This window comes from Apostichopus japonicus, chromosome 1 (genome assembly GCF_037975245.1).
Source record: "Apostichopus japonicus isolate 1M-3 chromosome 1, ASM3797524v1, whole genome shotgun sequence".
NCBI classification, from domain to species: Eukaryota; Metazoa; Echinodermata; class Holothuroidea; order Aspidochirotida; family Stichopodidae; genus Apostichopus; species Apostichopus japonicus.
In genome coordinates, this window is record NC_092561.1 from 20,873,263 (window position 1) to 20,888,483 (window position 15,221).

Genomic DNA, 15,221 nt, shown 5'->3' on the forward strand with positions numbered 1-15,221 from the left:
AGTTGGACAACACATGAACCAACCAGGGTAACGGTAAAGTTGGAAGAAGAAGAAAGTATAGTACAGTGATCCAGGATGGTACGGGATTGGATGGGAAGCAAATGTACGAAAGTTAATTATATAACCACAGGAAGTTTGGGTGTCTTTACACCACCTAATCTTAGGCAGATAATGTGCAAACACAACAGGTTTGTGTTCTTGGTTTTATAATATACCATTTACATGCTGCATAACAGGTGACTTACCTGATATTGGGGAATGACTTAAACAGCAGACCGTTGACATAAATGTCAAAGCATTTTTGGAGTTACCAAATGTTTGATATCACCAGATGGAAATTCGATCAGAGTAAGTCAAAGCCAAAACAATTTACGAGAAGACATTAATTATGATATATGTCTAATGGATCGACCAGTCATATGAAAAGCAATAAAATTGTTCGCATTAAAAAGTTGTGCTTCCATTTGTAATGTCAGTAAATAACCCTTCTTGTAGATGTCAGGTGGACATTGCAAACAACTTAAAAGTTATGATGATGCATTTGGGACTTTGCATTTCTGCTTTTCTATCACACATGAATAATGGATGAACCTAATCTCTAAGTTAACACTGAAAGTTGTTACAGTACCACGTTGCTCTACTAAATGAGAGATTTAAGAGAGCTCCCTCCTCATAGAAACACCATTAAAGTATTTGCTTTTGTTTGATATCATTGGAACTGATTGCTGGATTAAGTTTGTTTTTTTAATGAGGAAGACTTTATGAGTGGACTGGTTTTTGAAGTCATCAACTCACAACCCTCTTTAAAATTTGTGTCAGATTTGTCAACATGTTGAAAAATAAATCCCACTTGTATAATCTTCGTCCTATAAATTAAATGAATCAATAAATTATCACCTTTTTTGGAAAAGTGTGAACAGTATAAAAAGTTTGAAGGGTATGACGAGCATGAAAAGTATATAAAGAGTATGAACAATATTGTCCTATTCACTCTAATAGGCATTAAAAATCATGAAAAGAACTCCCCATCAAAGATTGACCATTTTACAAGTCTTTTCTTAAATCTAGTTTTATTTATAAACATTAGCTTACAGAATCATGTTTGTCCGACTTAACTTCCAAAGCAAAAGTTACGGTTGTACAGCTCATACAGAAAATAGTTTACTACCCTATGTATACAGTTAGATTCAACTACGTAAAAAATCCCATGATAATGGAGTCTGTTAGCTTGACTTATTAATTATGAATAAATAGTTGAGAAAAAGGCAAAAAAATAACAGCTCAACTGATCTACTCAACGTTTGTTAATAATTTAAATTACAGTATGTAGGGAGAAAAGTGTTTGGATCAGAACTAATGAAAACAGTAATTACTTGCTATAATAACAAAATGGTTAAATCTATCTGTTTTGAAATTTGTTTTACAACTGTAGCCTTTGCAGACTCGCTAGAAAGGTGAAGGCACCCCACCAAAGAAATTCTTTTAACAAAGTCTGGGCAAATATCTTCTTAATCATCCATGGAATCAATTAACTACTTGCAAATTAATATATACTAATAGAGAGCATATTGATCAATTGTTGCAATGGTTGAGAATTACTGTTACTTAAAGACAAATTTGCAAATAGTTGATGTAGGGAACAGCAGCACTGGGAAAGGATGAAGGCAACACTTTGAGTAAAAGGAAGAGAGGGAGAGAGATGGGGACAGGGTAAAATCAAGCAGAACTCTACTCGGGTTGTAGGTCAGGCATAATCCAACATTACACTGAGATGGTACTCCTCATATCACAGTGACATTTCACATTGAGATGGTACTCCTCATATCACAGTGACATTTCACATTGAGATGGTACTCCTCATATCACAGTGACATTTCACATTGAGACGGTACTCCTCATATCACGGTGACATTTCACATTGAGATGGTACTCCTCATATCACAGTGACATTTCACATTGAGACGGTACTCCTCATATCACGGTGACATTTCACATTGAGATGGTACTCCTCATATCACGGTGACATTTCACATTGAGATGGTACTCCTCATATCACGGTGACATTTCACATTGAGATGGTACTCCTCATATCACGGTGACATTTCACATTGAGATGGTACTCCTCATATCACAGTGACATTTCACATTGAGATGGTACTCCTCATATCACAGTGACATTTCACATTGAGATGGTACTCCTCATATCACAGTGACATTTTACATTGAGATGATACTCCTCATATCACGGTGACATTTTAATGTGTCTCCTTTGACAGACAAACTACTGCTACAGAAGACACCGCCACTGTCGCTAGCATCAGACTCTTACTGCAACACGTGTAATCGTTTTTTCGGGGGGGTTGTGTTTTATGGGGGGGCTCTACTATAGTAATGTAACCGTCTGAATTTGAACAATAACATGTGAAACTATTGATCTTATTTCTTGTCTCCTCCTCTCTGTATTTGATAAGCTGTCAAAGTAACCTTTAGGTGTGCCCGATGATGAGAGACAAATAGGTCGGTGTCAATATCTAGAATGTGAGGGGGAGAATGTAGGCCAGCATGGTCTGTTCCGAACTCCGATCTAAAACGTCAATCCCAGAATGTTCGCCACATGTATTTTTTTTTTTTTTATGTTCGGCTTGACGGGTTCCGGTATATACCAAGTTAGCAAACATCACGCAGATCCCAGTCTGTTCAACTGATGCAGACTTGGAAAAGGGGAATGTAATCAATTTGGTAGGAGCAATGTTAATATTAAACATCTTGGTAAAACATTGTGCATAAATTCCATATTTGGTATTAATTTCTGTTTCATTAATGCTTACTCTTTGTCTATATCAAAGAGTACTGGACATTTCTCTCAATCACACCAATTAACGAAGAGCTATTTTTCGTAATTAACGTTCAATAATCTGTTACCATGTTTTGCAATATACATACAGTATGTTTGCAATTTACATCAATGATTTATTCTGTCATTTTTAATAATGCAGGAATCACTTTAGATAAGTAAGTTAAAATACTGGCAAGGACACAATACCCTCCAACCACCTCCAACTCCATCTATGGAGTCTAGCAAATCACCCACTAGACTATCTTTCCAACATCTCCTGACCCCAATGCTCCCCCCCCCCCCCACCCACCCAATATCATAACAATTTAGACTTTTGTTTCACCGTAATCGAAATACTTAAACTGCTAAGGTTTTCATTTAAAATCCGCAAAGGTTTCGTTTTTAAAAATGGCTACAAAACATAATTTGCATTTATCTACAGTGTACCAGGTTGGCAAGTTTTCATAGCACTTGGGTACCACGGTACAGTAGAAGCAGGTGCAGTAACTTATTCTCTCTACCTGACTTTCCTTCCATTCCCTGTGCATATCTCCTAACATTAAATTCCAACACTGTCATCCAAAAAGTGAGTCATTCAGACAACACTGTACAAGTACAAGGAGATTAATTCAGCATTGCAATAACACCAGCTCAGAATTTTAAAACACATGGTTTGAAAAATTTGGATTCTGAATCTATCAGAGTTTCCAGGAATACATCTATCGGGTATTGTCGTGAGAGAACAGCAACGGACAGGACACTACTCACTGCTGCTGAACCATCATGGTTCCATCTCATCAATACAGAGGAGGGGGGGGGGGAGATCTGCTGAAGAATTTGAATCATTTTGATGAGTGAAGCAGGTCTTGTCCAAAGTCAAGTAGGAATTTAAAACCCCACACAAAATACTGTACATACCACTGGGAGTGAGAGCTAACTCAAAACATTGTAACCTGTACAACCAATGTTCACCCACAGATCTCTCTGAGGTGAACTCAAACATTGTAACCTGTACAACCAATGTTCACCCACAGATCTCTCTGAGGTGAACTCAAACATTGTAACCTGTACAACCAATGTTCACCCACAGATCTCTCGGAGGTGAACTCAAACATTGTAACCTGTACAACCAATGTTCACCCACAGATCTCTCGGAGGTGAACTCAAACATTGTAACCTGTACAACCAATGTTCACCCACAGATCTCTCGGAGGTGAACTCAAACATTGTAACCTGTACAACCAATGTTCACCCACAGATCTCTCGGAGGTGAACTCAAACATTGTAACCTGTACAACCAATGTTCACCCACAGATCTCTCGGAGGTGAACTCAAACATTGTAACCTGTACAACCAATGTTCACCCACAGATCTCTCGGAGGTGAATTCAAACATTGTAACCTGTACAACCAATGTTCACCCACAGATCTCTCGGAGGTGAACTCAAACATTGTAACCTGTACAACCAATGTTCACCCACAGATCTCTCGGAGGTGAATTCAAACATTGTAACCTGTACAACCAATGTTCACCCACAGATCTCTCGGAGGTGAACTCAAACATTGTAACCTGTACAACCAATGTTCACCCACAGATCTCTCGGAGGTGAACTCAAACATTGTAACCTGTACAACCAATGTTCACCCACAGATCTCTCTGAGGTGAACTCAAACATTGTAACCTGTACAACCAATGTTCACCCACAGATCTCTCTGAGGTGAACTCAAACATTGTAACCTGTACAACCAATGTTCACCCACAGATCTCTCGGAGGTGAATTCAAACATTGTAACCTGTACAACCAATGTTCACCCACAGATCTCTCGGAGGTGAATTCAAACATTGTAACCTGTACAACCAATGTTCACCCACAGATCTCTCTGAGGTGAACTCAAACATTGTAACCTGTACAACCAATGTTCACCCACAGATCTCTCTGAGGTGAACTCAAACATTGTAACCTGTACAACCAATGTTCACCCACAGATCTCTCTGAGGTGAACTCAAACATTGTAACCTGTACAACCAATGTTCACCCACAGATCTCTCGGAGGTGAACTCAAACATTGTAACCTGTACAACCAATGTTCACCCACAGATCTCTCGGAGGTGAATTCAAACATTGTAACCTGTACAACCAATGTTCACCCACAGATCTCTCGGAGGTGAACTCAAACATTGTAACCTGTACAACCAATGTTCACCCACAGATCTCTCGGAGGTGAACTCAAACATTGTAACCTGTACAACCAATGTTCACCCACAGATCTCTCGGAGGTGAACTCAAACATTGTAACCTGTACAACCAATGTTCACCCACAGATCTCTCGGAGGTGAACTCAAACATTGTAACCTGTACAACCAATGTTCACCCACAGATCTCTCTGAGGTGAACTCAAACATTGTAACCTGTACAACCAATGTTCACCCACAGATCTCTCGGAGGTGAACTCAAACATTGTAACCTGTACAACCAATGTTCACCCACAGATCTCTCGGAGGTGAATTCAAACATTGTAACCTGTACAACCAATGTTCACCCACAGATCTCTCTGAGGTGAACTCAAACATTGTAACCTGTACAACCAATGTTCACCCACAGATCTCTCTGAGGTGAACTCAAACATTGTAACCTGTACAACCAATGTTCACCCACAGATCTCTCGGAGGTGAATTTCAACATCCACTGAAAGGAATTACTGGCTTTTGTCATGTCTTATATTTATTTCAAATGTAATTTTTTCCGGCTTGTTACTCAAAATTTCTCCTTCTAGATGTTAATGGGGATGTTGGGGGAGGGGGGTGGGGAGGTGGAGCTTGGCCCATGTGAACAACATAAACTGTCGGAAAGCATAATACTGCCTCCCTTTCTTTTGTGGAGATGGGGAGGGGCCAGTGGACAGGGGGTGGGGGAGGTTGGTTGGCATTAAGGGAAGATATTGAGCTTAACTTTGTGGTGACATTTGGACCTAATGCAATGTCTTCCTTATTTCATAACTACCAACCTCCCCAGTCCAAAATAACATACATCACTGTGGATATTCATATATTATGTAAATTATAAATACATATAAAACTTGTAACCCCTTGATATCTATATATTTCTCTTTTTCTTCAATTTTTTTCTTTAGAGAAATTTGTTCACTAGGAATTTTATCAGTTTTAAGTGCAACAGTTCAACGAGACTGTTTTTCATGACTATTTGCATACTTATAAATATTCAATATGCAAATTATAAGGAATTTTGACTTTGAGATATGACTTTGATGCCTCTTATAGTATCTCCTATATTGACTTTGAGTGTATACATATACTTGACTTCATGCCAAACTCAGGAAGCCCTTACACAGAGCAAACATCAGCTAGAGAGAACATTCACAAACCTCACTAACATCATCAAATCAAAATCTATCAATATCATCAACTGTAATTTAACATGATTTAAGTCCCTAATGGCAAATAAACTTTCTGCCCGCTGTACATGTTTTGATCTTCTTCCGAAGGAGTTGCACCCTACTGTACGACCCAACGTTAGACGATCGCATGACGGTTAAAGATTGTCAAGGAGGCAATCAAAATTTTGCCTTAATCTCATTCCTTTATATCCAGCCATTAAACCTGACCTTTAACCACATCCCTGCAGCTAGGTCGTTATCTATCATAGCACTTAGAGAGGATCCCTCCGCTTGGAGACTACAATGGGTGCCGACGACGCCTAAAGGAGAGACTGGATTTATGACCGCTTACTTCTCGGGGGTGCTGCATTGTATCATCACCTTGCGGTGATCGTTTTGCTATATACTGTGAAGGAATATTAACCGCCCAGGGAATCCAGCCACACGTGAGACTTGTACGTGTACGCATTAATATAGCACACGCTGATGCGGCTGTACTTGAGAGGGGGGGGGAGGCAAATGTTTGATTAGGTAACTAAGCTGGCTTATCAACCGAGTGCAACCAACATAAGACCAAAACAGAAAACAAACACAGAAACAGACAAAAATAATACTGATAATAGATTCCCAATCTCAATGGGAGATTACATTCAGCTTAATGAAATAACGTAAAATACCTTTGAACAATGTTTCATTTTATTTATTTTTAAAGGAAAGGTGTTGTTTTTTAAAATTATGGAACAAACGAACGAGAGCAATAAAGCTTGATGACTGTATATTTAATCAGGCATAAGAATAACACTCTGTGCTTTTCATTTTTTTTCCTTTTTTTTAAATTCTTTTCCAGGAATTCTCAGCATTTTCTTTGTCAACAACAATTCGGACTAAACTGAGCATTCCCAGACTGTGGTTCCATAAACAAGGTAACGCCTTTTGCTTTCCTTCTGGTTCCAAGCCATTGAACACAATTTTTGTTCAGTTCTTAGATATCCACACATATTCAAAGTAGAGTTGCAGTTTCCTTTCCATTATTTGCTCAAAACTTGGTCACAGTTCGGTGGTTTCACCGACTAAAGTGGGACCACAAACACTGCAAGCTTTGAATAGCTTGTAACGTGACACTTCCCTTCCAATAGCAATGGACAAAACTAACATCATGACTACAGGTTTCTGTTTTAATGAAGAATGCTTCCCCACACACCATACAAAGTTTACACATGATGACGCTAGTACTATCACTACTGCATAGCATCACTATGGCCAGGTGCCACAGATCAAGCAGGATGTTCATACAGCCTGAAATTCAAGCTCGCTGCCACGCAGCCCTGGAGTGGTAGGTTAGCAACCAAGGTATAGTCTCAGCAGTGGAAGGATCAAAATAAAGGATAAGGTTTCCACTATAGATCCTAGGCAACAGATGAAGTAGAAGCCTGTCTCTGAGTCACTCTCCATGGTCCCAGATTGAAACATGATAAAGCACATCAACTACTGTATGCCCTAAATTTATACACCCCATTAAGAACAGTACAGTAGGCTAAAAACAATTATTATCATTACGTCACTGAAAGGTCTACCTTCAAAGGATGCACTTTTAAGAGCAGAGCACAAAATTCTATCCACGTAAGTTAAGGATGATCTTTGAAGAGAGGTTAATTTCTAGGAAATTAATTAGCGACTGGTGGAAAGGCGGGGGGAGCATAGGATGAGGAGAGGACGAAGGGGAAGAGGGGACGAGGGGGGAGGAGAGTGATCCACGCACTCTCCGAAACCATTTTCAATGCAATTATTGGCAATTGTGGGCTAACTATCCAGCAATGGAAAGAAGAAACTATTTGCCATTTGGGACCAGTATGGGACAACTTGGAGGTGACCCTACATCTTACAGAACATATTGCCTCTCATTAACAGTGGAAATGGTGTTGTGTGAAGAAGATCAATAACATTCTGTGTCTGTCTCCAACTAACAATGAGGTGAATGGATGTTATTCTTGGTAGTAAGGGGCATAAACATGTATTCTTTTCTACTGTATGTGCGGTGTCACAATGTTGCCACATCACCCTATAAGAGTGTTACAATTCGGTCACTGTACACTTTAGGCTGGACAGTAAAGTACTACTGTTTGTAGCATATTTTTCGCAAAGCAAAATTGGTGAACAATGCAACCCAATTCGAAATTTGGCCTCTGCAAATATGACACTTTTCTGCACATCCATATAAATAATGGAATATCCACATTACCATGATATCCAGAAGTTTGAACATCGTCACACCTCCAACAACAAAATCTCACAACCCTTTTGGAGGCCACCTTCGAGTGCTTTCACTCATGAGAGAGCACCCCACTATTCGTCTGCTGGAAACTAACTGAATACTGAAAGGAATTGTCTTGCAAAAGCAACAAAACAAGATGGATAGAAATGAATTTTTCTCAACTTACTCCATAACTTTCATGTATCCTTTGGAGGCGGCTACATGGAGGGCACAGGCTCCCGTGGTTGGATGTTTCTTCTCCTTGACGTTCTTGTTATTCAGCCATTGTTTGGCGTCTCTAAGCATTATCGTCTCTTCTTCGGACCTAGCTTCTTCTGCATCGATACCTACAAATTGAGATGGGAGATAAATATTGTAAAAGTCACAAGCATACAACACACATTCATGTATGTGTCCAAGGCTATCTTTCCAGTGCACAGTAACATTACCGCGACCAACACCGGAAGAGAATTCTTAACTTCGTGACTGGTAGATGCAGAAGGAAGAGTTGATGGGTGATGACCAGGAGGGTCGGGGGTGGGGGAGGGGGGCACAGTGCTATTAGGCTAGGTAGATGGGAAGGTGCAATAGTAGAGTCAAGACAGGTTAGAGAGGAGCACAGTTAAATTCATAGATCTAACTGAATGCTCTTGCCAAGGGAGATTTTCTTAATTTGGTTGCCTCGTATTTCCCGACATCATTAACATCGCTACGGACTCCAATATAGTCCGTTCTGTCTGGACAACATTGGTCATATATCCGACAAGAGCGTAAAAGCTGCATTCAGAGTTTGAGAACACAAAGTTGTGCCGTTTCTCACATGACCTGCGATTTCTACATATGTGAGGACAAACGTGTCAACCCGGTTGCTGTTCTTTTCTGTCACAAACCGGATTGTGTCACCACCAAGAAAAGTGGATCTCCCAAGGAAAAAGAGGACCTTAGTTTGATTCAACAAAAGGCTTACGTAACCTACCTGTACTGAAGACAATACTTTACGATCAGGACTGAAGCATTATTGGTTCGGTCCATGCTCTATATTAGTGTTCAACCGATTAACCTAATCGGAATCGGAATCGGTACGAATATTGCATAATCGGAACATAATCGGAATCGGTAAAAATTATGTGGAATACCAGTTATGTCATACCGATTATTCAAAAACACATGGAAGGTGAAAATATCATTATTCAAAAACATATGGAAGTTGAAAATATCAACTGATGTATTAGGTTTGTTCTTTTACTACGAAATATTAAAATAAGACACCCTCTATACGTCTTTCACAGTGTATACTTTCATCAATTTACGCTGCCAGGGTCGCCGATTTTGCTTCCCTCGTGGTTAGTGACTTCAAATTTCTTGGCACAGTAAGCATAGCAGCAATACCAATTTCGCGAATTAACGAATGTGCTTGACAGGGTCGGAAATAAGCGGGGGCGATTCGCCCTCGCAAGTGCTAAAAAGCCCTCCTAAAGCACAATTACGAGTGCGAAAAAAAAATATAAGAAAATCGCCCTCGTTATATCAGGTGTCTGTGTAAAATTAATTGTGACATGCATTTGCTTTAGCTAGGAATTGCAGTTGCAGCGCGAATCGCGCAAACAATTCTCACATCCCGCATCAAATTTGAAGCAGTGCGAGCGGGTCGCGCACAATCACCGGGAAGTTCCCGTGACAAATTACGGCCTGCACGAAGCAATTCAGTACCAGCGAAAATAACCTTAAATCCTCACAAATCTCCGACCACATGGTAGCCTTACATCACACTAAGTCAACTGCATGGAAATCTAACCTTGCCATCTGTTTATTCGCTCTAGTTGTGTCGCAAATAAAAACTAAAAATATCCACGGAAACTGCAATCTTCGACCACATGTTAGCCTAACAACCACACTAAGTCAATGGGAAATGTAGCCTAACCATCGGTTTGCAAAAAAAAAAAAAAATGCGTAGCTTACTTTACAACTTTCAATTTGCTGGAAATCGGCATTTGTTTGGAAGGTACTGTAAGTGATATGTCTTATAGAGGGAATGTTATATTTTATATTGGAGTAGTTTCTAGTTGTTAATATTTCTTTACATCAATCTGGTATTACATTTTAAAGTAATTTTAAACAAGTTACGATGGTACAATTTGCTTTTCAGTTTGATTGGCCTAAGCTTACATTTTCTAATTGAACCTGAATGGAGTTAAATAGGTAACGAATAGGTATGTTTAACTTCAAGTTCGTAACATTTCTATTTGTTCATGAATGGTATAATACTGAAAATAAGTACAAAATAATGTCGGAATTAAGGCAATATGTCATTAAAATTTACGCTTTGGTAAAAATTGAAGATGGATGGTTTGTCTGAGATACTTTTTGAGATGGATATTTTGAGTAACTATTCTTAGCTCATTTCAAGCCATTAACAGGTGACATTCACGTCGAGGTGGTTAGGCCATTCGCTTAGCGCAGTGCTGACTAGGTAGGATGTCATATTTTCGTATTTTGGAAATTTAAAAAAAAAAAAAACTTTTTCTTTCTTTCCGAGAAACTACAGAGGTAATTTGGTACATACAAAATGATACCTTAGAGCCTTGTATAACAACGAAGCAATAGGAAACAGGGGAAAATCACAACAATAATTGTTTCTGTCAAACTTTATTGCCGATTTCGTATATACGAGATACTTTCTCATTTTCAAATAATCGGAATCGGAATCGGTACGATTATGAAAAAAATAATCGGTAATCGGTATTTTCTGTTATGCATAATCGGTTGAACACTACTCTATATCAAAGTGCATACCGGACTTCCATCAATATTATGATGCTTCCAGTGTCCTTTGACTTGTAACTAAATGTCACTCTGTAGATGACATATATACGATCAGGACTGAAGCATTATTAGTTCGGTCCATGCTCTATATCAAAGTGCATACCAGACTTCCATCAATATTTTGATGCTTCCAGTGTCCTTTGACTTGTAACTAAATGTCACTCTGTAGATGACATATATGATCAGGACTGAAGCATTATTGGTTCGGTCCATGCTCTATATCAAAGTGCATACCGGACTTCCATCAATATTATGATGCTTCCAGTGTCCTTTGACTTGTAACTAAATGTCACTCTGTAGATAACATATACGATCAGGCATGAAGCATTATTAGTTCGGTCCATGCTCTATATCAAAGTGCATACCGGACTTCCATCAATATTAGGAGGGCGTTGTGGTCAAGTGGTTAAGGCAGTGGACTTGTGATCTAAGGATTACAGGTTCGAGCCCTGGCCAGATCACTGCGTTGTGTCCTTGGGCAAGGCGCTTTATCTCCATTGCCTTTCTTCACCCAGGTGTATAAATGGGGACCTGCGAGGTAACTTGTAAATATAGTTGCGTGCGCCGGTTTGTGGCTGCACCCTATGGGAAGTCCCCCGGGGGACACGTGGTTGTGGTGCACTGTGGTGCCCCAGGAGAGATTGATTGAATTGTGCACACTTTGGTGTGTGGGTGTGACAAGTTACCAATGACCAGGGGTTAATAATAATCTTGCGCCTTGAGCACCCTGTAGGGTGGATATGTGCGCATTATAAATCTCTGTTATTATTATTATTATTATTATGCTTCCAGTGTCCTTTGACTTGTAACTAAATGTCACTCTGTAGATGATATCTTACCAGCTTTATCAATTTGTTCTTCTAAAAATTCTTCCATATCTTCCTCTTCAGCGAGGTCCAGAGGTATTTCACCTTCATTGTTGACTGCTGCGACATTAGCACCACTTTCTATAAGAAAGCTGGGAAGAAAATGAGAGAAAGACATTCAAAGTGCTGTGTAAACTTTCAGGAGGTTCTTCGGTTTTTTATTTAGCAATTAATCAATCGACTTTTGTCTTTCAACCCTTTGAGGAGTAACGTTTATCTACGATATTTTAGGACAAAGTAGATTTAAATCTTGGACATCGGCATGTAGACATTATAAAAGGACTGTGTCAGAATGAGAAGTCCAAGACAACCAAATTTATGTTAAGATGACAACCAAAGTCAGTAGTGGACTGGTTGTTTGTACCATCAAATTCATGTTACATTGGAAGAAAATAACTCCCAATTAGGAAAAAAGTGGTTACCCCTCCCAAAGCTAGTGTTCTAAAATCACCAATTGATCCTACACATACATTATCTCTCCTTCACTGTATATACCCTACAGTGACATACTGGTCACTAATATTGTAATTGCTATTGTCGAATCATCCTTTCAACTTTTTGCAAGTGGGAGTAAGGTGCCTATTTTCTTTTCTAAAATTCTCTAACTTGTAATCTTTTTCACCAATTCTATGAACCACACTGGACGGGATCTATCACTGTGACCATCTTAAATTGGAACAACATACAGTGTATACAGTACTATAAGCTAATAAAGTTAGTATACAATATATTAATATTTGTGTTCAAAGGTTACAAGTTCACTCTATATACGGTATAACAGGAGTGCTACAGTTGTGAGGAGAGAGGTAAGCGAGGAACAATGTAATTTTCAAATCAACATGCAATGAACTCTCAAATCTTATTTGATTTTTACTGTTCCATACTACCTCAAACTCCATACCACGGTGTTTGGCTAAAAAAGTTCAGCTTTCTCAAGGTTATGAGACAAGATCAATACTTATGTTAGTATGCTTCTTAAACATTCTCCAAACACAGGCACCTTGAAGAGGACTGCAACACAAGAAGTATTGTGGAGACAGGATGGAGAGGGTCGAATGATACAAATACAGGCACCTTGAAGAGGACTGCAACACAAGAAGTATTGTGGAGACAGGATGGAGAGGGTCGAATGATACAAATACAGGCACCTTGAAGAGGACTGCAACACAAGAAGTATTGTGGAGACAGGATGGAGAGGGTCGAATGATACAAATACAGGCACCTTGAAGAGGACTGCAACACAAGAAGTATTGTGGAGACAGGATGGAGAGGGTCGAATGATACAAATACAGGCACCTTGAAGAGGACTGCAACACAAGAAGTATTGTGGAGACAGGATGGAGAGGGTCGAATGATACAAATACAGGCACCTTGAAGAGGACTGCAACACAAGAAGTATTGTGGAGACAGGATGGAGAGGGTCGAATGATACAAATACAGGCACCTTGAAGAGGACTGCAACACAAGAAGTATTGTGGAGACAGGATGGAGAGGGTCGAATGATACAAATACAGGCACCTTGAAGAGGACTGCAACACAAGAAGTATTGTGGAGACAGGATGGAGAGGGTCGAATGATACAAATACAGGCACCTTGAAGAGGACTGCAACACAAGAAGTATTGTGGAGACAGGATGGAGAGGGTCGAATGATACAAATACAGGCACCTTGAAGAGGACTGCAACACAAGAAGTATTGTGGAGACAGGATGGAGAGGGTCGAATGATACAAATACAGGCACCTTGAAGAGGACTGCAACACAAGAAGTATTGTGGAGACAGGATGGAGAGGGTCGAATGATACAAATACAGGCACCTTGAAGAGGACTGCAACACAAGAAGTATTGTGGAGACAGGATGGAGAGGGTCGAATGATACAAATACAGGCACCTTGAAGAGGACTGCAACACAAGAAGTATTGTGGAGACAGGATGGAGAGGGTCGAATGATACAAATACAGGCACCTTGAAGAGGACTGCAACACAAGAAGTATTGTGGAGACAGGATGGAGAGGGTCGAATGATACAAATACAGGCACCTTGAAGAGGACTGCAACACAAGAAGTATTGTGGAGACAGGATGGAGAGGGTCGAATGATACAAATACAGGCACCTTGAAGAGGACTGCAACACAAGAAGTATTGTGGAGACAGGATGGAGAGGGTCGAATGATACAAATACAGGCACCTTGAAGAGGACTGCAACACAAGAAGTATTGTGGAGACAGGATGGAGAGGGTCGAATGATACAAATACAGGCACCTTGAAGAGGACTGCAACACAAGAAGTATTGTGGAGACAGGATGGAGAGGGTCGAATGATACAAATACAGGCACCTTGAAGAGGACTGCAACACAAGAAGTATTGTGGAGACAGGATGGAGAGGGTCGAATGATACAAATACATAAAATTGCAGGAAAAGCAATGAATGCTATGTTACAAATTATCACATGTTTGAAAACAAAGGGAACACTTCCATTTGATAATTTAAATACAGTACTTTATAATCAAAATAAATGGCACGAAAAACTAAGTTAGACTACTGTATTTGACCCTGGAGGTCATAATTTCAAAGGGATTGAGACCTTTGGTACAGTACTGCATATATGCAGCATTTGCAGTCAATGGGTCATGGCCAGAATTCAGAAACCAGTATTCCAAAAACCTCATGAATCAAAATTAAACAAGATTCCAGCAGATGAAAAATTTTGCTTAAATACTTTACTGTACAGTATGTGTTTTGAGACATCACAATGATAGACTTGGGAACCAGAAAGGGGAAAAGTTTGTCGTTGGTGAATTGAAAGTGGGTCAACCAATGAAGCAGTCCTGCTGTAAAACGTAACCAAACTTTAATTAGGCTAGGGAGACTGGAGTGTGACAGCTCAGAGAGGGGTGAAATGAAAGCAGAGGATTGGTCCATCCTAAGGCCAGCAATTTCAAGGGCTGTATTTTGCAAACAGCCCAGACTCTCATTTCTTATTCATATATTACATGAATAAGATAAAGATGGATGCTTATCTATTTCTTCCCTTGACCCTTGACCCTCAACTT

At 39.7% G+C, this 15,221-nt stretch overlaps 1 protein-coding gene across 18 annotated transcripts in view; it reads right to left on the minus strand.

The window, feature by feature from the left end:
* LOC139971165 (protein phosphatase 1 regulatory subunit 12A-like) overlaps positions 1–15,221 on the minus strand; it is a 142,375-nt gene that overhangs the window by 96,151 nt on the left and 31,003 nt on the right. For all 18 annotated transcript variants that reach the window (XM_071977537.1, XM_071977415.1, XM_071977406.1 and 15 more), the window contains 2 exons: positions 12,145–12,263; positions 8,670–8,829 (listed from right to left, as the gene is read on the minus strand). In XM_071977537.1, coding sequence (XP_071833638.1) covers positions 8,670–8,829; positions 12,145–12,263 — 279 coding nt within the window. The remainder of the gene's footprint in view (positions 1–8,669; positions 8,830–12,144; positions 12,264–15,221) is intronic.